Raw genomic sequence first — 22,098 nt, forward strand, 5'->3', positions numbered from 1 at the left:
TGGGCAGGTGGGCCAAGGTTTTTGGAACTGTGTTGCGTGGGGATGACGTGTGCCGCTTCCTCCACAGAGCTCCTCCCTCTTCCAGACGACCTTTCGGAGGGGAACAACCAGCTGTCTCCCAGTAGTCCGTCCTCTGTCGCTTCTGGGAGTGACCTGCGATTCCACCACCTCCACGGCAACAACGCAGTCATCACCAACGGGGGGCGCACAGCACTGCGCCAGAACTGCCGTAGCGAGTTCAACGACGCCATTGTCATCTCCAACCGGTCAGTGAGCAGTCCCAGGCCCAGCTGTGCCCCCCACTCCCCCTCTGCTTCCTGGGTTGCTAGTCCTAAAATTTGTCTGTCTTCTCTGCAAAGCAGTATGGTAGCAAGGGGATGTAGCTCAGTCGTAGACTACATGCTTTACATGTATGAGGTCCTGGGTTCAATCCCCAGCATCCCCACTCATTTAGGAGAGGGGCCATGGCTCAGTGGAAGAGCATCTGCTTGGCATGCAGAAGGTCCGAGGTTCAATCCCCTGCATCTCCAGTTAAAGGGACTAGGCAAGTAGGTGATGGGAAAGACCTCTTCCTGAGACCCTGGAGAGCCGCTGCTGGTCTGCGTAGACAATGCTGACTCTGATGGACCAAGGGTCTGATTCAGTATAAGGCAACTTCATGTGTTCATGTGTAGCCAGACAGTTTGGAGCGTGGGAAAACAGTCTTGTGTTGTTGAAGATTGCAGGCAGCCAGGAATGAAGTAAAACTTTTATTCAGGACCACTTTTTGTAGTGAGCTGGCTCTCGCGAGCTGCAGGACTCTTCACTGTGAGGCTGAACGTTCAGTACAGGAAAAAGGGTGGGGGCGGGCAGAAGGGAAAGGAAGTTCCAGCAGAGGCCAAGAGCTATAAGCAACTCAATTAAATTAGATGGTCCTGAGTGAAAACACAGTTCAAGATGCACCCAAAGGGTGCTGGGACAGAGATGCAAAAACTGCCATAAAACACGCGAAGGTGCCTTACGCTGAATTAGATTGTTGGACCATCAAGGTCAGTACTGACTCTTCAGACTGGCAGCAGCTCTCCAGGGTCTCAGGGGGAGGTCTTTCCCATCACCTACTGCCAGGTCCTTCTAAATGGATCTCCCGGGGATTGAATTTGGGACCTTCTGCATGCCGAGCAGATGCTCTAACACTGAGCCTCAGCCCTTCCCTTTGAAAATATGGAAGCCGCTATTAATTAGGTCCTTTCCTGGCACTGAATGAAACACCATCAGCAACAATCAGCATTAATCAGGCCCCTTTATCAGGCAGAGAGCCGACAAAATGTTTGGTTGGGCTTTGTTCATGTGTGTCCAACCATTACTCTGGAGAAGTCAAACTGGGTAGCATTTCCAAGTGGTCAGAAAGGGCGTGGAAGCCACACACACCCCATGGTCATCTGGAGAGGTACAAGTCTCGTGGGACTGACGGAGTCACTTTGGTATCTGTCAGTGCCTGACAGCAATAAGAATGGAAATCTGTGTGTGTGCTCAGAAGGCACGTGTCTGTGAGAGTCAGATGCTGGGGACAGCCAGAAATGGTCACCTCTGCTGTCCTGTAGTTGTGACTTTCCCGAAGGCCTCTGGCTGGCCACTGTTGGCAGCAGAATTTTTCTTGGTTTAATTCAGCAAAGCAGTCCAGGTATTCACCTTCTCTCCCCCCCCCCACCCCCTCTGCCTTTTTCCTGACACCCCTGCAGGCCTCTCCGAGATGGAGAATTGTTTGAAATCGCAATTCAGAAGATGGTAGATCGCTGGTCAGGCTCCATTGAAGCAGGTGAGTTGTGGCAGAGACAAAAGGGACTCAGGGGTTATTTGTTTAGAATACTTTTGTTTGATCATGTATTTAATTGAAGTGCTTGTAACAGATTCTCTGTATAGGGTACCTGAGGTGGCTTCAGTCTGGAAATATAAAATCTTGAATTTTTTTTTAATGGCTGGAGCCAAGGGATCGATTGGTCTTGCTAAGAGCAGGTCTTTTCCTCCAGCAAAAATTGCCTCTGTTAGCAGATCAGGTCCATGGGATCCAACCTAGAGTGTTTTCAAAACGGCACCATGGTTTGATATGCTAGATTCAAGGAGCACCATAGAGACGAACAAGATTTGGGTGGGGTATAAGCTTTCGAGAGTCAGAGCTCCCTCCATCAGATACGAAGCTTTGACTCTCAACAGCTTATATCCCAAAAATCTTGTCTGTCTCTCAGGTTCTCCTGGACTCGAATGTAGCTGTTCTACTGCAGACTGACATGGCCTGCCCTCTGAAATGATCTTCATGCTTTGCTGTGTATCTCTGCTATGTAGCCACTCCGGGTATAAATTGAATAAAGTAAATAATAATAATATATATTTTTAAAGCAACACATGCTAAAGCTGTCATATGTTGTTAGGAAACAGAGCAGGGAAATATCAAAACCCGTTCCTTTGCCACAGAGAACCCAGAGGCAAATATAAAAGTTTTTTTAATAACCCATCAAGTCAGCAAAGCACTAAAAAGCACAAAAGAGGTTTATCCTTGGCACCCACAACCTGTTGCCAGGTAAAACACTTTGGGAAGCAATATTGCCATTGCAGGAACAGCCTCCTAATTGCCAAAAGAACCCTCAAAATAGACCTGCTGACACTCCATTCAGCTTTCAGTGGCCTACTTGAAAGGCGATCTTAAAGGGCTTTTATGGCCAGTGAGGTGGACCAAGTGCCCGGGCCTGGTGGATGGCAGAGGATTCCCACAGCCTTGGGACAGTGGTGGGAAAAGCCCTCCTGGCTGTGGCCACAAGGTTCATGGTAGTTAGTCATTGCCAGCAACTATTGCTACTAGATCTCAGTGGGTTGGACTCTAAGAAGCATTTGCCTTGATAGAAGGGTGTTCTGGCCACTGAAGAGGAGTCCCAGATCCTGAAGCCCTCCCCGAAAAGAGGGCTTGTTTCTTTGAAATGGGGCTTCGTTTCTTCTTCCTCATCCCCTTTCTTTTTCCCCCTTAGGAGTCACTGCCATCCGTCCAGAGGACCTGGAGTTCCCCAACACCATGACGGACATTGACTATGACACATGGATGCTGAGGTAAAGGCAAGGAGGGGGGTTAAAGGGCAAGTGAAGCTCATTAGCTGGGCATCAGACAGAAAAGAACCTGGGTTATAAACTCAGAGGAGAGCTTATGGTACAGCCCCAACCCCCCCCCCCCGGGGATCTACCACTTTAGCCCGCATTGTCCTCCCCCCACCCCCCACAGATGTATTTGTTTTGTTTTAAAATGTTTTGGCCTTGCTCTTGCCACCAAGATTCTTTTTTTTAATGCCCCATAAGCCTCAAAACACCATTTTAAAAATAAGGAAAAACATGAACCAAAAAACAGAACTGATCACAGTAACCAGGCTTCAAAGCAGTAGGACTGCTTTGGGGAAACCTCAAGTGGGTGGATCCCTTGGATCTGTGGGATCTGTCCCACCAGCTAAGGCTGTTTCTTTTGGCAAGACGTATGTGGAGGGATAATCCTTCCACTGGCCCAGAGAGCCTCTGTTAGCCTAACAGAGCCACAGTATGCAACCCGAAGTCATCTCAGTATTGAAATGCTACCATGCAGGGACCAGGTCAGTGAATGCTGGGGTGGGGGGCGTGTCACAGAGAGGGGGCCCTGATGATGGTCTCGCAGCTCGGGCTCGTTCATACGCCCATAAAGAATCCCCTGCCTGTAGAAAACGAGCATATTGCAGAGAAAGCAAATCTACCTCATTTACAGGGTGGCTTGAAAAGGCCTGGCGCCTCAGAGGAATCCGTTCCCTGCACTGAAAGGGGTTTGCTGGGAGGAGGACTCGCTTGGGGCAGAGGGTGCTCGTGAGGAGTCGAAGCCAGCTGGGTGGCAGGTCACAGCTGTGGCTGCTCATGCCCTCCAAGGTGGAGTCGAGGGTTCAGAATACAGTTGGGGAGCCTCTGGGCGTGGCTGCGTTGTCGTCAGCTTGCAGTGGAGTCAGGAGACGGCTGTGGGACGTCAAGGCGCCCCTCTGTGCTCAAAGGGGAGGTGCTGAAACTCGCCTTTCCTTCTCCCCTCCCAGTGGCACGGCCATCATGCAGGACGGCAACACCATGCGCAACAATTATGGCTGCGACTTGGATTCGCTGACCACGGGCTCGCGCATCGGCATGATGCGCACGGCCAAGGGTGACTTGCACTACTTCATCAATGGTGTCGACCAGGGCGTGGCCTGCTCGGGGCTGCCTCCAGGGAAGGGTGAGAACCGTGGCGTGCGTACGAGCAAGCAAGCGTGTGTGTGTGTGGGGGGAGGTGCTTCTACTAGCAGAGCCTGTGGGCTGGAACGTCCCTTCTGTGTATCGTACAGCGCCTAGCACATAAGCAGCAACGTGTTGGGAAAGAGCAGCATTGAAGGACCTAAAAACTGTCCTATGAGTTCAGAGGTTCAGACGGTTTATAAAAGCATGCACGGAGGTGGGCAAAGAGAGCTTTCTACTAGAACTTGAGGGCATCCAGTTTAGCCGATGGGCAGTAGATTCAGGATGGACAAAAGGATATACTCTTCACATGATGAGTGATTAAAATGTGAAATTTGCTGCCAGAGGATGTAGTGATGGTCACAGACGTAGATGGGCTTAAAAGGGAATTGGGCAGATTCATGAAGGAGAGGTCTGTCAGTGGCTGCTAGCCATTGTGACGGGAACCTCTATGTCAACCTATGAATACCTGGGCCAGGAGGCAACATCAGGTGAAGGCCTCGGCCTCTCTGCCCTATTGTGCAGTTCTGGAGGAACTGTTTGGCCCCTGTGTGAGACGGGATGCTGGACTAGATGGACCATTGGTGTGGTGGTCTGATGAAGCAGGGTTCTTCTTATGTGCAGGAAAGGGGAGACTGAAATGGCTGTGCGGAGAGGCTGTGTACCGCAAGGACCTTTTTGTTTTTAGCGTGCAGTGAGAACAAAACCTACCTTGGGTCCTGAGATGCTCAGGAGAAATGGAGGCTATGGATATTTTAAATAAATAGACAAATATAAAGAGAGAGACACGATTGAGATTCCAGCATACAATACACGGGTAAAAGAATCTCTTTACTTAAAATATCAGTTGCTAGAAAAACAGAAAGGGATTTCCCTCCCAGAGTTCGGAACTGGACAGCACGTGGGGGACAGGCCCTCGGTCAGGAGTGACCTGTTCACACAGTCCCTAAGCAAGCCAAAGAGATGTTCTCGGGTGTGGCAACCACCCCCAGGGTAAATGGGCTCATCAGAGGATGAGATGGACCCTGAAGCAGGGTACAATAAGGGCAGCAGGAGATGCAACCTCTGTATTCGGAGACTTTGTGAATGTGGGATGCCTGGAGCTGTCGGCACTGGCCAGGGCGTTCTCACTGTGCTCCGTGTTTGAGGTCCCGTGAGGAATTGGGTGGTCTGCTTCTGGGGGATAGACAGCCTGCTAGCTGATGGCATTCTGCACAGGTAATAGGGTTGCACTGCACAAAATGGTTTGCAAACGTGTGTGGATAAACTATTAAGGACCAGGATCTATACTGCTGTGTATAGCTTACTGTAGTAGGATCCTATGATGTAATTTTTGCACCGCTCAATATGTCATGTTAATACTTACGCTATGCTTCGGCTCCTATCTTTTGGGTTTCTGGTTGGTTCCAGACTTTTGCAACCCTATTTCATTGTTTATTGGAACGTCTGTGTTTTGTGGATTGTACAGACCGTGCAATCTGCCTTGAGTCCCTGTGAGAAAGTCAGGCTATAAATAATGGAAATAAATAAGTTATTTCTTGAGAGATGCTTGCCATGGGGTGGGTTCAAGACTGAAGAGCTTCAGAGTTGGCTGCTGGGTTGATTCTAAGGGAGGGGAGGGAGAGCTCAGGGCCCCCTCCCCCCTGGGGCTCGGCTGCCGATCTCCTGCATCTTGTCCTAACATAGACGTATCCCCTTTCCCCCCACCCCTGTACAATGCAGAGGTCTATGCTGTGGTAGATTTGTACGGCCAGTGTGTCCAGGTGTCCATCACCAGCGCTACGGGGCCTATGGACAACAGCCTGTCTACCAGCAACATCACCGAGAAATCCTTCCCCATCCATTCGCCAGGTGGGAAACCCTGAGCCGGGGGCACGTTTGCCAGGAGGTCCTGTGCATTCCCAGTGCATCTGCCTCCCCGCTGCTGTGCCCCCACCCCCCGCTTTCCTAGGAGAAACAATGGGTCAAGCCTTCCTTCCCGGCTTCCAAGCGTGGAGTTGGGTGCTGACTTGCGAACTCTTGGTTCTGTCCTAGTGCCTGGGGTGGCCCACCGATTCCATGGCAGCTGCGGCAAGAACATGGCCTTCCAGGATGACGGGTGTCGGGCCATGCGCGTGGCCGGGTACTGTCATGGCATCGTCTTCAGCATGAAAGAGCTGAAGGCAGACGAGGTCTTTGAGGTGAGGTCACGTGCATTGGAAAAGAGGGGCTGTGCAGGGCACAAGGGAGAAGCGATGGGGTACCCACTTAGATAGGCATTATGGGATTGGCTGATGTATATCAAGGGTGTTTGTCCCCCACCTATCCAGAAGCTTCATGAAGCCGCTAAAAAAAGGGGGGGTGGGGACTAACAACTGAAGCTTAGAGAAATGCCTAAAGGGTGGTGGGAAGTACTGTCAAGTCACAGCTGACTTATAGCAACCCCGTAGGGTTTTCAAGGAAAGATTGGAGCAGAGATGGTGTGCTATTGCCTGCCTCTGTGTAGAAACCCTGGACTTCCTTGGCAGTCTCCCATCCAAGTACCAACCAGGGCCTACCCTGCTCAGCTTCCAAGAACTTAGGCAGATGATGAGAGGGAGGGCATCTTGGCCATCTTCTGGTCACTAGGGGTGTGGAGGGGGGAGGTAGTTGTGAATTTCCTGCATTGTGCAGGGGGTTGGACTTGATGGCCCTGGTGGTCCCTTCCAACTCTATGATTCTATGATTCTAACTGGTGAGGTCAGACTAGCCTCAACCATCCAGGCCAGGGCAATACATAAATACAGCACAATTCTCTAACACTTCTTTCTCCACCAATAAAGATGTTCTGTATAAATGGAAAAATGTATAAATGGAAGCAATAAAATCAATAGCGTGAAACAGTCCTAAACTTTTTTTTAATCTATAAAAGTACCAGTTAGTGAGAAAATAGGCTTGGATTTAATCTTAGCAGCAATGGGATCTAGGTTCTAGAATCATAGAGTTGGAATCATAGACCAGGGTCATCTAGTCCAACCCCCTGCACAATGCAGGATTACAACTACCTCCCCCCCACACCCCCAGCAACCCCAACTCCATGCCAAGAAGATGGCATAGTTAAAAGCTTGGATGAATAGAAATGTCCTAGTCTGGTACAGAAATGATAGTGAAGTAGGCGCCTTATAATTTTCAAGGGGGAGGGCATCCAATATATAGGGTGCCACCACTGAAAAAGTCCCCCACCCTGTGAGCATTATTGACTCTTCCCGGTAAGCACGAACCCTTCCTCCCGCCTTTCTCTAGGTGAAAATTGACGAACTGGACGAGAAGTGGTCTGGCTCAGTCCACGTGGGGCTGACCACCTTCCTGCCCTTGGACGCCCCTTATGCCGTCACTGGGCTGCCCTCCACCGTCCTCGAGCTCCGTTCCAAGGTGACCTGGCTGGTGACGGGCGCCGAGGTGCGGCGCAACGGCATCTTGCAAAAGCAGAACTACGGGTGTTCACTGGAGCGCCTCGGGGTGAGTGTGTTGGCGAAGGCCACCCATGCTTGTTTGGAGAGACGGACCTTTGTAGGTTTGCAAGAGGGAGGGGGGGAGAGGTTGTGAAGCCCCTGGCTCCGAATCCTGGCCAGGCCAGTCACACAGCATATCCTGAGCTGACCAGGTGGCGCCGTCTGAAACACCGCTCCTCTTTTAGCAAGAGAGATTTGCGTGCAGCAAAGTTAGCACTGCAGTAGCTCTGCCTGCTGAGGGTGGAAAGAACGGGTGTGGTGTTGTGGAGGGAGTGATGGCCTTAGGACCCTGGGCGACCTGGGTTCGAATCCCCACTTATGCCACGGAAGCTCACCGGGTGACTGGGCCCATCACAAACTCTCAGCCTGGCCTACCTCGCTTGGTTGTTGTGAGGATAAAATGGAGAGGGAGGAGAAGAATGTTCTATGCCACTTTGAATCCCAGTTGTGTGGGGGGGGGAGCGGGATGTAAATACATAAATGCAATGCAAGTTCTGAACGGCACTCACCTGGCTTCAAGGTGCCGGGGTGTTGCTGTTTGGATAGGAGTGCGGTCTGGAGGAAACTGGGGAGACTTTGGTGATGAGCTAGATTCGAGTCCAGGAGCACCTTAGAGACCAACAAGATTTTCAAGGTGTAAGCTTTCGAGAGGCAAAGGTCCCTTCTTCACATACCAGATATCTGATGAAGGCAGCTTTGACTCTCAAAAGCTCATACCACGGAAATCTTGTTGGCCTCTGAGGTGCTCCTGGACTTGACTCCAGCTGTTCCACTTCAGACCAACGTGACTGCCCTTTGAAACAATCTTTGGGTTATGAATTAAGGAAGCATTCGGAGCTCGGAGGAGAGCATCAGAGAGGCCACAAAGAAGAGTTGGTTTTTATATGCCGACTTTCTCTACCACTTAAGGGAGACTCAAACCAGCTTACAATCCCCTTCCCTTCCCTTCCCCTCCCCACAACAGACACCCTGCGAGGTAGGTGGGGTTGAGAGAGCTGTGACTAGCCCAAGGTCACCCAGCTGTCTTCATTCGTAGGAGTGGGGAAACAAATCCAATTCACCAGATTAGCCTCCGCCACTCATGTGGAGGAGTAGGGAATCAAACCCGGTTCTCCAGATCAGAGTCCACCGCTCCAAACCACCGCTCTTAACCAGGTTGCTGACCAGGTCACTGTGCCCTCTGGGCCCCCCCGGTGCAGCAGGCACAGACCCCACTGGGGTCTGCTCTGACCCAACAACAAGGGCTAGGGACGTCATGGGCTGCTGTGACCCTCGTTCTGCCTGCAGGTGGGGAGCCGCGTAGGCGTGAAGCGCTGCACCGATGACACCATGCACATCTTGATCGACGGAGAGGACATGGGGCCTGCTGCGACCGGGATAGCTAAGGTGAGGGGCCGGTCCCCGCCCAGGCCAGAGATCTGCTACTATACCCCAGTAGGGTGGGGTCTTTCTCTTGACTTGCGGAGACTTTGGACATATAGTTCAAGGGTCCCCAACCCTTTTTTGAGCCTGTGGGCATCTTTGGGATTTTGATACAGTGTGTTGGGTGCAGCCGCAAAATGGCCCTTGCGAAATTGCTGTTGTAGGAGACAAAGTCAGCCACAAAATGGCTGCGCCAGCTTGCTTTCAGTCACACAGTGAAGATCCTTGTGCTGTTGCCGAAGCAACATTTTAAACAAATCTCCAGTGGCCAATCAGAAGCCTTACTGGGCACAAGCCTCACCTGGCCCTGCCCACTTTCTAAAAACACTTGGTCAGCGCCAAGAAAGGAGTCGGTGGGCGGCATGGACGTTGGAGACCCCTGATCTAGTGTTCACGGTGCTGTGGGTCCTGTTGGTTTTCGTATCTTCCCTGCTTCCTCCTGAGAGCTCCGGGCGGAGGCTGGGGTGCGAGGGAAGCAATGGCAGGGAGAGTCTGTAGCCCTTGACCCCAGCTGGCATGTAGCCTCAGGGGAGAGGGAGGGGTCACTGTGCTAGTGTTTGGGCAGGAGGTCAAGGCGTAGTGAATAGCAAGGAAAAGGTTGGGGGTGGGGAGGTGTGTCTGGTTGCGGGAGATCTTCCCTTCTGTCTCTCTGCCTCCAGAACGTCTACGTGGTGCTGGATCTCTACGGCCGGGTCACGTCGGTCTCCATCGTCAGCTCCAGCACGCTGGAAGAGGCAGATGGCACCAAACCCCCCTCGGTCAGTTCAGAGCCCTTTAGCGAAGAGGAGGAGGAGGAGGAGGAGGCCATTCCGGTAAGCGTTTCAAATAAGTTGCTTCTGTGCGAAGGGGCAGTGGTGACGTTCTGGGTCATGAGTCCTGTCCCCTCCCCCTTTACAGTGTGCAGATGGGATGGGGAGGAGCTGGCGGTCTGGTGTCTAGCAAGGACCACCTCCTCTTAGCTGAACCCTGAGGTCCTCTTCAGAAGAGGTTCTTTGCCTGCAAGCCCATGTGGGTGCTGCCGAGACAAGGCCTTCTAGAGGTGCCACAGCTCTGCAGTCCCCAGGAAGGTCCTCTTTCCCCCGTTTGTGTTCTGTCATTGATTGATTCCTGTCCTGGAGGACTTTAGGGGAGCTTAAATTTTGATTCTGTGCTGGTGGTGGTTTTGGTCACCTTGATCAGCAAATTCCATTGCTGGCGTTTCCAGATGGGTGAGCTTCTAAATAGCCCTGACCTGAATGGCGCAGGCTAGCCTGATATCATCGGATCTCAGAAGCTAAGGAGGGGTGGCCCTGGTTAGTTCTTGGATGGGAGACCAACAGGGAAGTCCAGGGTTGCAACACAGAAGCAGGCAATGGCAAAACCACCTCTGAAGGTCTCTCACCTTGAAAAACCCGCGAGGGGTCGCCATAGATTGGCTGCAACTTGATGGCGCTTTCCCCCACCAAGGCTTTGAAAGGGACTATGTGCTGTCTTGTGGGTCCTTACAGGAGGGAAGGGTTGAATGGGAAACATTTTCAGTAAATAAGGATGTAAAAACTTGCCCTTAAAGCTGAGAAGGTGTGTTGGGAAGGTCTGGAGAAACAATGAAGCCAGGCGGAGCTGGAGCAAGGCTGGGAAGATGGGAGGGGCAGGAGAAGGGGCTGGATGGACGCCTGTTTCTCCACCCGAAAGCTCCAGCCACCCTCCTTGTCCTCCCTCCCTCTCTCTGGCAGTGTGAGAATGAAGTCCCAGCAGTGACGTCCTCTATGCAGTTCCTGGAGAACCATGGCAAGAACATCCTGCTCTCCAACAGCAACCTGACGGCCACCCGCGTCTCCAGCTACAACCAGGGCATCGTGGTGGTCGCTCAGCCCCTCCCTCCGCAGCAGCTCTTCCAGGTGGGGCTGGCAGGGGTGGGGCATCGTCCCTTTTGGGGGGCAAGCATCCGTCAGTGTCCTTCCCCCCACTCTTCCTACCCTGAAGGGGCGTCCTGCCGCTCTTCTCCTCCAGGGGATTACTTGATGCATTTATTTAATTGATTTATACCCCACTTTTCTCCCCGATAGAAACCCAAAGCAAGTTACATCCTCATCGCCTCCATTTTATCCTCACAACAACCCTGTGAGGTAGACTAGACTGAGAGTGTGTGACTGGCCCAGGTCACCCAGTGAGCTTTCATGGGAGAGTGGGGATTCGAATCTGGAAGATCCTCACACCCTTAACCACTACATCACACTGGATGAGAATAAAACTCTTGGCCTGGATCTGCTGGTTGCTTTTTGCGATCAGATAAGGTTGGGGAGACGGATACTTCCAGTTTGAGGTGGGAGGGCCGGCACCTCTTTCTACTTCCATCCTTGGGAGAGGGAGTGAAATTATGTCATTAACATATAGCTGGTGCTCTACTCAAAACAGGAATTGGAGATCTGGGATCAATTTCGTTCCTTTCTCTTTGTTTGTGCGGGGTGGGGGAGATACAGCATACAGTTTCCTCTGCTCCTTTGTAGGAGGTTATGATCCCATGAGCAAGGTGGGTGCTGTCTCTTCGTCTCAGTCTCTTTGAGTGGCAGTCCTCAAACAGATGCTTCAGGGGAAGATTACAATGGGAGATGGCTGAACTTGAGTTCATTCACAAATTCAAAAAAAGGACACACACACCCTCCCAGACTGAACAGGGACATAGGATTCTTATCTTGCTGCAGATTTTCTGCCCCTAAGCATTTCCCCTCTGCTCTAATCAAGCTGATTGCAGTGTGCCTTATACCTTGTGCATCCAGACTCCTTCCTTTGCAACACCCATCCCACCTAGGATATCAGGAGTCAGATCTCCATTCCTATTTGTATCTGATGAAGGGAGCTTTGACTCTTGAAAGCTTGTTGGTCCGCAAGGTGCTACTCTTGTCTCTCTCTCTCTTTCCCTGTGTCTATCTCTGTGTCTCACATTATATTGTGGTCTTGCATGGGACTTATGCAGTCTCTCATCCAGGTTAGTAATCAGACCTGTATGCTCACCTGCTCAGGTGACCTCTTAGAATGACCAATTTTTCATGGGAGATCTGTGTGCCGCTCCTCTAGAAAGGAAGTGATGTCACTGCAGAGCCAAATGGTCAGACGTGGTTTCGTGTAGGGCCTGCGACAGCTAGTACCGCATTCAAGGGAGCCTTTAACTCTGTCCCGGGCTGGTGTGCATGGGGGGGGGGGGGACATGCTATGTTTATTCCTACGGGGCAAGAAGAACTCACTGCTGATGCCCTGTCTGTTTTTGTGTGTTAGTTTCAGATCGATTCCCTGAATCCTCAATGGACTTCTTCGCTCTCTCTGGGGGTCATCGGCAGCTCTCCTGAGCGGCTCAATTTCCCCGCCACTGCCTGCTCCCTGAAGCGCTCCACGTGGCTGCTGCAGCGTGACTCGGTGTTCCACAACTCCCTCAAGGTGAAGCCAGCAAGGGCAGCTGGGGCTGCACTCGCAACCTCTGGTTGCCTTTCCCTGTTGCCCATTTTCTTTTCTCCTTATTTTGCTTATTGATTTCTCCATTTTTTTCCCATGGTGCCCCTTCTCTGTCAGGGAGAGGCGGAGAATGTGTGAATAGTTGAGTGCATTTTTATCCTGTCCTACCTTAAATGAGCTCATGGTGGCATCCCCTCTTCCCCCATCTTATCCTCACAACAGCCGTGTCAGGTAGGCTAGGCCACACGAGAGGGACAGGTCACCCATAGAGGGGAGGTGCTTTCTCCATGGTCAGAGCCTGGCTCCGTTGAGCTCTGTCCTGCTTCACACATGAAGCTGCCTTATACTGAGTCAGACCGTTGGTCCATCAAGGTCCGTATTGTCTACACAGACTGGCAGCCATTCTCCAGGGTCTTAGGATGAGGTCTTTCTTATTACTCACTGCCAGATTCTTTAACTGGAGATGCCGGGGATTGAATCTGGGACCTTCTGCATTCCAAGTAGATACTCTACCATTGAGCCACTGCCCTTTCCACACACACCCCCAGTCTCCTCCAGCACAGGGTCTCTCCAGGGTTTCAGGCAGAGAAAGGGATCTTTCCCAGTGCCTTTGCTGCCTGAGAGCCATGAACAGGAGGCACTGGGAACTCTGCCCAGGATGGCTTCGCATACAGAGCAGGTGCTCTGCTACTGAGCCAGGGCTCCTCCTTCCTCTGGAGTGAAGGAGAGCTTGGTGGTGTCTCCAGGTTCCCAGCACGCTTTTCCTCCTCGCAGAGGAGCCTGGGTGCTGCTGTCTCCTCCTTGCCCTAACTTCTCAACAAGTTCAGAGCTGTAATGAGTGTGCAGGTTTACGACCGGGAAAGAACTGCCAAAGCAGCCTTTGCGGTCAGAGGGTGGGCTTTCTAGACCCCACGCAGATAGCGCCTCTTCTGCCGTAGCACTGAACAAAGCCGTTTCTCTCCTGGCTGCAGATCGCTGAGAACTACAGTCCCAACTTGGACACCTGCCCCGAAGGGACGGTCCTGGGCCTTCTGGTGGATGCCAGCAGCTGCCTCCACCTCTACGTCAACGGGATGGACCGGGGAGTGGCCGCGCAAGACATCCCCAGCCCCTGCTACGTCTTCATTGACCTCTATGGGCAGTGTGAACAGGTGAGCCTTACCTGCCCAGAAAGCAAGGGCCGCAGTGGGCCACAGGCTGGGGTCAGGCAACCGGGCTGGGTGGGAGTCTGTTGAGGCTTTTCTTGAGGAGGAGGTTGGGGAGACTCTGTGAATTGCTCATTCCATTGCTGAGCTAAAGATCTTTGTCCCCCTTCCCCCAAACATTTGATTGTTAACCACAGTGTGGGTCTGGGGCAGAGGAATCTTTGTCCTGTATTCTCTTTGACTGTGTGTTGACCGCCCCTCTGGGAGATCATGGGATACAACCGGTGATACAGTCTCCATTGTTTCCCTTGTTTCTGTGCCTTTCCTGCCCACTGATACTGTGGCTAAATTTCTGGCAGCGGCGGCTTCTAGGTGAGGATGGAAACAGAGGAGGGTACGTGTAAGACTCATTCTCTACCAAGACCGCTGGGTCCCTGGAACGTTAAATGGAGAAAGACTGTTAACTCTTCTTTCTTTCCCAGGTCACCATTGTCACGAACGACACTCCTGCTGTGGGAGTAGAAGGCGCCGACCCCCATATCCAGGGGGACATGGAGAAAGCAGACGTGGTGGACGGTGAGTGGACATGCGCGGTGCCTTATTTCTGCGATTCCGCTCCCCGCCCACGCTCTCACATTTGGCCTGTGCAGGTTCTAACGGTCAGCTTGGCTAGGGGCTGGCTTCTGAAACAAATAAATAGGTAAATCAGCCGCTGGTGGCTCAACTTGCCATAATCCCGCAGTGCCAAATGTGCAGCCTGCTGGCCCCATTCCTGGCAACACAGAATTGGGGCAACTTGAACCACTGGATACTTTCATTTATAACATGTTTGGCTTTTCCATTGTTTTCAGTGTCATCCTGATCACTCCCCCCCCCACCTGCCCGCCAAGCCAGGAGCGCATGGTCGCATTTGAGATTCCCATTCTCCTCTTTTGCTCTAGTGTAGGGGTCCCCTGCCTTTCTTAGCCTATGGGCACCTTTGGAATTCTGACACTGCGTGACGGGCGCATCCCCACATTGGCTGCTGCAGCTGACCTTCAGCGACACGGTGAAGATTCTTGTGCTGTGGTGGCAGCTTCTGCCAAAGCAATATTTTTTTAAAAAAATGGCACAGCCAATCAGAAACCTTTCTGGGCAAAAGCCTCACCTGGCCCCACCCACTCTCTAAATACAATTGGCGGGCACCAAAAAAGATGTTAGTGAGCATCATGTTGGGGACCCCTTCCCTAACAAATGTAACAAAATAACCTTTTTGGATGGGTGGGCTTATTTTTTCTCATCCATTCAGAAGCCAAGGCACATCTCACCATGGGCCAGCTTGGGTATACGTCCCTTCCATCTCCCTCCAGTAAATCTCAGCTCTTGCTGCGGGCGTCTCTGTCCCCACCCTAAAACCTCCCCTCCTGTGCTCCAGGTATCAAGGAAAGCGTGTGTTGGACGCCCCCCGTGGACCTGAATACCATGAATACCTGTGAATACCATGCCCTTTGTGCTCGCTTCAAGGACCTCCTTCTCCTTCCAGGTGAGCACCATGTCCCTCTGGCCAGCAAGCCCCTCATCAGCCTCTACATGCCTGTCTTTCGACTTGGGGGTGGGGTGGGGCTCAGATGGCAGCTTTGGACTGTGAGGTGTAGACCGAAGGGTGTTGGTTAAGAGCTGTGGTTTGTAGTGGTGGACTCTAATCTGGAGAACTGGGTTTGATTCCCCACCCCTCCTCCACATGAGCAGCGGACACTAGTCTGGTGAAATGAGTTGGTTTCCCCGCTCCTCCACATAAAGCCAGCTGGGTGACCTTGGGCTAGTTACACTCTCTCAGCCCCACCCACCTCACAAGGTGTCTGTTGCGGGGAGGGGAAGGGAAGGTGATTGTAAGCCGGTTTGATTTTTTCTTTAGTGGTGGAGAAAGTTGGCATATAAAAACCAACTGTTCTTCTTCTGCTTGGTGGGAGGGTGACTGTCTACTAGGCCGCATGCCTGTGTCTGCAGATGAGTGAGCAGAAACAAGTCCAGACATTGTGCACTTTGCTAGCCAGGATGGGCCAGGTGGGGGGTAGTTCCCTCACTTCTTAGTTCCATCCCTAGCAGAACGGGGACCATGGGGTCCCGATCGTTGAAAGGGGAAAATTGAATTTTTGCACTTGATGCCAAAGGCCTGACGTCCTGCCCCGTCTCTGGGCTCATCTCGATGGGGATGCCCTTCTTTCTCCCTCTTCCCAGACGATTATTTTGTGGAAGACCCAAAGTTCAGCCTTTGCTATTGTGAGTCCTGCCACAAACTCCGGGGCGACGAAGCTTATTACAAGCGTGGGGAGCCTCCGCGGGATTACGCCCTGCCCTTCGGGTGGTGCCGCTTCAGTCTCAGGTATGTGTACGTGTGTATACAGGTTGAGTATCCCTTATCCAGACTGCTTGGGACCAGAAGTGGTGCATATTTTGGATTTTTCCATATTTTGGAATATTTTGGAATTTTTGCATGTACATAATGAGATATCTTGGAGATGGGACCCAAGTCTAAACACGAAATTCATTTGTTTTATATATACTTTTTACACAAAGCTTGAATGCAATTTTAAACAGCATCATTAATAATTGTGAGTATTTTGAACCGTCAGTGGCACTGCTGAGGGCCTGTAATGCCTGCATGCCAGCTTAAAAGGTCCAGTTTTCGGATCAATCCAGATATTGGATGTCCGGATAAGGGATACTCAACCTGTATATGTGTGTGTGTGTGTGTGTGTTTTGAGGGGGATGTTGGAATGTCACTTGAAAGCTGAAACCAGAGAGTTTGAGGCCTTCTTGTCACCAGAGGCCAAAATGAACCCAAGTGCTTTCTGTCCCAGGTGGAAGAATCATAGAATCGTAGAGTTGGAAGGGATCACCAGGGTCATCTAGTCCAACCCCCTGCACAATTCAGGAAATTCACAACTACCTCCCCGCACACACCCAGTGATCCCCTACAGAAGATGGCCAAGATGCCCTCTCTCTCATGAACTGCCTAAGGCCATAGAATCAGCATTGTTGACAGATGGCCATCTAGCCTTTGCTTAAAAACCTCCAGGGAAGGAGCACTTACCACCTCCCGAGGAAGCCTGTTCCACTGAGGAACCGCTCTGACTGTTAGAAAATTCTTTCTAATGTCTAGATGGAAACTCTTTAGATTTAATTTCAACCTGTTGGTTCTGGTCCGACCTTCTGGGGCAACAGAAAACAACTCGGCACCATCCTCTATATGACAGCTCTTCAAGTACTTGAAGATGGTTATCATATCCCCTCAGTCTTCTCCTCTTCAGGCTAAACATACCCAGCTCCTTCAACCTTTCCTTATAGGACTTGGTCTCCAGACCCCTCACCATCTTTGTTGCCCTCCTCTGGACACGATCCAGCTTCTCTACATCTTTCTTAAACTGCGGTGCCCAAAACTGAACACAATACTCTAGGTGAGGTCTAACAAAGCAAAGCGATACCATCACTTCACGTGATCTGGACACTATACTTCTGTTGATGCAGCCCAAGATCCCATTTGCCTTTTTAGCAACCACATCACACTGCTGACTCATGTTCAGTGTTTGGTCTACTAAGAATTTTTGTCTTAAGGGCTTGAACAAGTTTGGTGACTTGATTGCACAGGATTTCATATGCACCTTCCACCTGACTCTTTCTCCCTTCTTTCCCCTGACCACTGCAGAATCAATCCCCGGCTGGAGGTAGCCAATACCTCGAAGAAGTGGCACATGGCCTATCACGGAACGAGCATTGGGGCAGTGCGCCGCACGTTGGATCAAGGAGAGTTGGTGCCAGGTAAGGGGTTGGGACCTTCTTACCTGTAATGTCATTCATCACCGGTCCCTCTGGGAGAAGTGCCTCTCCTTGACTGAAGGCCCACATTTTGTGCCAAGACAATTTGAATTCCAAGAAGACAGACAGGCACAGCACACACATCCCAGCACCAGCCAAGCTGATGGGACTTGGCATCACTTTGCAGGGCAAATTCAGGTTGCCCAAGGGGCAAGTCCCCTGCAAGCCTTGACCTGCTGTGCGGGGGAAGCATGGTGGGCTCGACTCTCTTTTACCTTCTTGCATGGCAGTGTCTCTTCCTTGGCTCTGCAGGGAGCACGTCCATCTTGAGCTGCCGCCCGGTCAAGGCAGACCCGCAGAGCGGCGGAGGCGGGGGGTGCAGCAGCGGAGGATACCGCGAGGCCGAGGAGAACAGCTCCCACAGCCGTGAGGACCTCCTGCGCGTCCTGCTGTCTCCCACCCTGCGCTACGCTGGGCTGGAGCCGTTTGCCACCAAAGTGCAGTAGGTGTCTTGTAGCTGGGCCTTCTTCCAAAACTGGTGGAAGATGGAAAGCTGGAGGGGGGGGGAAAGGAGTGGGTGTTTCTCTTGCACTTGAGGGGGGGGGGGAAGGTTGCCAGCAGGCCTGGAGGTAAATAGGTGTGGAAATGGGCAGGGGAAGTTTTTTATGGTTTGGAGTTAAAATAAGGTCACCTGCAAAATAATGTCCCATGAAACCGCTGTGAAAGGGACAGGACATCTATTCTACAGGCCAGTTGGCAAGCTGATTTGAGGGTGACTGAGCTGGCACAATGAGGAGTGCACCCGAGCCACGGGGGCTCTGACTGCTGCCAAGAGTCAGCAGCTTTCGGGTTGGGGGGGGGGAGAAGAGTCTTCCATCTTTGGAGGTTCTGTATTTTCTCGCGAGGCAGGGAACCCCCAAGATTTTGCCCCCCAACCACTATTCTGTGTTGCCCCCCTTCATGCCCCCGCCCTCTCCTGACCCCCTTCTCCTTCCCCTTCTCTCCAGATTTAAAGACCCAAAGTCCCACCGACAACACACGGCACAGGTGGCCTTCCAGGTCTGCGTGCGCCCCGGCTCCTACAAAGTGTGCCCCCAGTCCCTGGCTGTCTCGGAGCCGCTGGACCCACGCTTCAGCAGTGCGGAGATCGAATGGGTCACCAAGGAGAAGGGGGCGACCGTCTTGAACGGGCTGCTAATCCGTGTGGAGTGAGACTGCCTCATCTCCCCCCCCGTCCACGGCGGATGTGATGCCACAACACGCAGGGAGGGGTGGCTCTTGCCAAATGGCCCCCCCACACTTGCCTTCCTACGCACAGACTGGGGCAGAGCTTGCGAGCTGCCAAGGTTTTACTGCTGAGATCGACGGGCACAAGAGACCCCTCCGAGAATGGGCCAGCTCCTTCCGGGGGCCAGCAGTGGCTTTGCCCCCTTTTTTTTATTTTGCACAGAAACAAGAAAAGCTAAAGGTTTTGGGGGGGGCGGGGGGCGGTGTTGAGATGAGCCCTGTGTTTGAGCATGAAGGTTGGGAGGGGGGATTTGGGGGGTGGGTCGAAGGGAGGGGAATTTAGGTGCCACAAAAAGACTTGACAGAACTGTGAACTATGGAACTCTTTCTGGAACACCTGGGGGTTTCTATAAAGATGACCTCCCCCCCCCTCCACAGTCCACTTGACTTCCTTTTCCACTTGCCTAATTGCCTGTATCCGTTGGGAGTGCATTTGGATGAAGGGGGGGGGGACATTTCAGAATTTGGGGCCTTTGGGCTGAACCCATCAACAGTTCCAAGGAGTGGGGGGTTGTTCCAGCCACCTTCCTGGAAGAGAGCACAGGAGCAAGTTTGGGGACTCAGGATGTCTGGGCGACCCTGCCTTTCTTGTCCGTCCGTCCGGTTTGTTTTTCGAAACCTGTTTGTGTTTGGGATTCTCGGCGCAGGTGAACTTCCTCCCCTCCTCTCCGCTGGCTTTTGGCACCATTTATGCGCATCCCAAGAAGGTCTTGGACAATCCAGAGCTGTTTGGTATGTGCGTAATACAGTCCATGATGTGGAGGAATTGGAGGGGGGTGCGTTCCTGGAAAGTAACTAGATGTGCGAGTAAGCAGAGCCAGAATTGGATCTCTGTTTCCAAGGCCAGGCTCTGATAATCAACCTGTCCCCTCCCACACACACTTTACCCACATAACAAAGCACACCTCCCTCCATTCATACAAACCTCCACCTAATGTCATAGCTTCTCCTCCTCACTGGAGCCTGGACTTTCCCCCCACTTGGACACACTTTGACAATTTCCTCTTCCCCAGAATATTTTGTCTCCCCCCCCCTTTCCCTTATTTATTTATGTCTGCATCAGTTGTCAAAAAAAATGTGAACTTTTTTTAAGAGGCAAAGAGGGTGTAAGGTTTAAACCGCCCCCTTTTCTCTTTGATTTATAGATATTTTAAATTGTATTTATGCTGCTTTTTTCACTTTATTTGTTGAAAAATGACATGCATTAATCTTTTTTTTTTTTTACATAAGTCTGAAGCTTTGTTTCTTTGAAGTTAAAAGGTTGTACAGCGTGTTTTGCCCTAGCAAAGGTTTATAAACCAAAATCCGACTGATTCTGCGTGTCGGTCTGTCTCCTTTCCCCCATTCAACACATGGCTTACTCCAGTGTAATGAGGAGTCACTGCCTTGGACTTCCATGCTAGCAAGAGAGCCCTCCTCAACGGCAGGACTGCGGATAGCTTTCCCTTATAGGGGGGGGGGGAGAAGGGGCGTCCATGTTTGTATGGACTTTTAACTGAAGACGAGCAGCGTATGAATTGGATGTTGGGTAGGATTTGATCGGTCCCAGGAACCATTAAGCACAGCTGCCTAAGGAGAGATGCAGAGTGTACCACTCCCCCCCGGGCGAGGGCTGAGCGCTGGATCCCTTTTGCCCGCCTCTGCCTGGGCAGGAATAGGCAGGCAGTTTTCTATCTGAGTAGGCAAAAGCCTCTGCCACTGTGGGCGATTATGGGAGCCAGGGCAACCACATGAGGACTTGCCTTGGGAAGGTTGTTGTGGACGCGGGTGGGAGGCCTGTATGAAAGTGGATGCTGGATGGAACTTATGAAATAGGGCCCCCCAGGCTTTCTCTAGTCCTTCTGGGTCCCCTTTCTAAGGGTGCCTATGACCAGGTGGGGCCTGGAGCTCTGCTGAAATTACAACTGATCTCCAGCCTACAGAGATCAATCCCCCTGGAGAAAATGGCTCCTTAGGAGGGTGGACTCTATGGCATTATAACCCACTAAGGTCCTTCCTCTCCCACAAATCCTGCCCTCCCCAGGATCCACACCAAATCTCCAGGAATTTCCCAACCTGGAATTGGCAATCCTATTTTTCACTGGTGGGGAGGGGCTGTTCTGCAGGTACAAGGACAGGCGGAGCCCTGCAGGATCAGACCCGTGGTTCAGCATCCTCTTTCACGCAGCAGCCAGCTCCACTATGCTGCCTCCTAGCCCTGGGGCTCAGAGGTTCCCTTCAGTCCCCAGGGCTAGTAGCCAAGGACGGACCCTTTCTCCGTCCAGGAATTTGCCTGCCCCTCATTCCATGACTAGGGCTTGCCAACTCCGGGGGGGGGGAGATCTCTGGTAATTCTGACAGTTCTCCAGACTGCATGCGATCTGTCATTGAACACCCTGTTTTGTTGATTGGAAGGACTCACTCTAGTCTGCCTTGAGGCCCTGAGAAGAAGAGTTGGTTTTTATATGCTGACTTTCTCTACCACTTAAGGGAGAATCAAACCAGATTAGAGTCCACTGCTCATATGGAGGAGTGGGGAATCAAACTCTGATTAGAACCCTCTGCTCCTAACCACTACGCCATGCTAGCTCCCACACCATGCTGGTACCTTGCGAGGTAGGTGGGGCTGAGAGCTCTAAGTGAGCTGTGACTCGCCCAAGGACGTCCAGCTGGCTTCACGTGAAGGAGAAGGGAAACCAACCCAGTTCACCAGATTAGCCTCCGCCGCTCATGTGGAGGAGCGGGCAATTGAACGCGTTTCTCCAGATCAGAGTCCACCACTCTTAACCACTACACCACCCTGCCTATAAAGGCGGACTATAAAGTAGCATAAACGAAATAAAACCAGGCATCCCTCCCCTGGGAGGAAAGGATGGCTTTGGAGGGGGGACTTTATGGCAGCACAACCCACTGCGGTCCCTCCCTAGGTGCCACCCCACAACCTCCAGGAGTTGGCAACCCTACTAAGGGCTGGGGGGGAGACCGCCAGTCGCTCCACAATGGGGTTGTTCGTCAAGACAAAGAAGCCCCCTCCCCCAAGTAAATAGATGCGGGGGGCTTTTTGTCTCCCCTCCCCTCCCCACAAGAAGCCCCCCCCCGCATCTCAAACCCCTCCCCCAAGGAAATAGATGCGGGGGGGGGCTTTTTGTCCCCCCTCCCCACAAGAAGCCCCCCCCGCATCTTGAACCCCTCCCCCAAGGAAAGAGATGCGGGGGGGCTTTTTGTCCCCCCTCCCCACAAGAAGCCCCCCCCCGCATCTTGAACCCCTCCCCCAAGGAAAGAGATGCGGGGGGGCTTTTTGTCCCCCCTCCCCACAAGAAGCCCCCCCCCGGCAT

General features: G+C 52.2%; 2 protein-coding genes and 1 non-coding gene across 3 annotated transcripts in view; all 3 read left to right on the forward strand.

Moving 5' to 3' along the window:
• Positions 1 to 18,722, forward strand: part of NEURL4 (neuralized E3 ubiquitin protein ligase 4) — a 29,952-nt gene extending 11,230 nt beyond the window's left edge. Inside the window, exons 12-29 of the mRNA XM_056863616.1 lie at positions 68 to 266; positions 1,719 to 1,795; positions 2,997 to 3,075; positions 4,065 to 4,240; positions 5,962 to 6,090; positions 6,274 to 6,419; positions 7,501 to 7,716; positions 8,997 to 9,095; positions 9,791 to 9,943; positions 10,844 to 11,008; positions 12,384 to 12,542; positions 13,529 to 13,708; positions 14,185 to 14,278; positions 15,117 to 15,224; positions 15,920 to 16,064; positions 17,388 to 17,500; positions 17,810 to 17,999; positions 18,505 to 18,722. Coding sequence (XP_056719594.1) covers positions 68 to 266; positions 1,719 to 1,795; positions 2,997 to 3,075; positions 4,065 to 4,240; positions 5,962 to 6,090; positions 6,274 to 6,419; positions 7,501 to 7,716; positions 8,997 to 9,095; positions 9,791 to 9,943; positions 10,844 to 11,008; positions 12,384 to 12,542; positions 13,529 to 13,708; positions 14,185 to 14,278; positions 15,117 to 15,224; positions 15,920 to 16,064; positions 17,388 to 17,500; positions 17,810 to 17,999; positions 18,505 to 18,709 — 2,633 coding nt within the window. The 3' untranslated portion in view covers positions 18,710 to 18,722. The remainder of the gene's footprint in view (positions 1 to 67; positions 267 to 1,718; positions 1,796 to 2,996; positions 3,076 to 4,064; positions 4,241 to 5,961; positions 6,091 to 6,273; positions 6,420 to 7,500; positions 7,717 to 8,996; positions 9,096 to 9,790; positions 9,944 to 10,843; positions 11,009 to 12,383; positions 12,543 to 13,528; positions 13,709 to 14,184; positions 14,279 to 15,116; positions 15,225 to 15,919; positions 16,065 to 17,387; positions 17,501 to 17,809; positions 18,000 to 18,504) is intronic.
• GPS2 (G protein pathway suppressor 2) overlaps positions 1 to 22,098 on the forward strand; it is a 138,620-nt gene that overhangs the window by 104,147 nt on the left and 12,375 nt on the right. The gene's annotated exons all lie outside the window — the stretch shown is intronic.
• Positions 374 to 445, forward strand: TRNAV-UAC (transfer RNA valine (anticodon UAC)). Its single transcript has one exon. It is a non-coding gene; the product is annotated as a tRNA-Val (tRNA).

The sequence above is a fragment of the Euleptes europaea genome, chromosome 18 (genome assembly GCF_029931775.1).
Source record: "Euleptes europaea isolate rEulEur1 chromosome 18, rEulEur1.hap1, whole genome shotgun sequence".
Classification (NCBI taxonomy): domain Eukaryota; kingdom Metazoa; phylum Chordata; class Lepidosauria; order Squamata; family Sphaerodactylidae; genus Euleptes; species Euleptes europaea.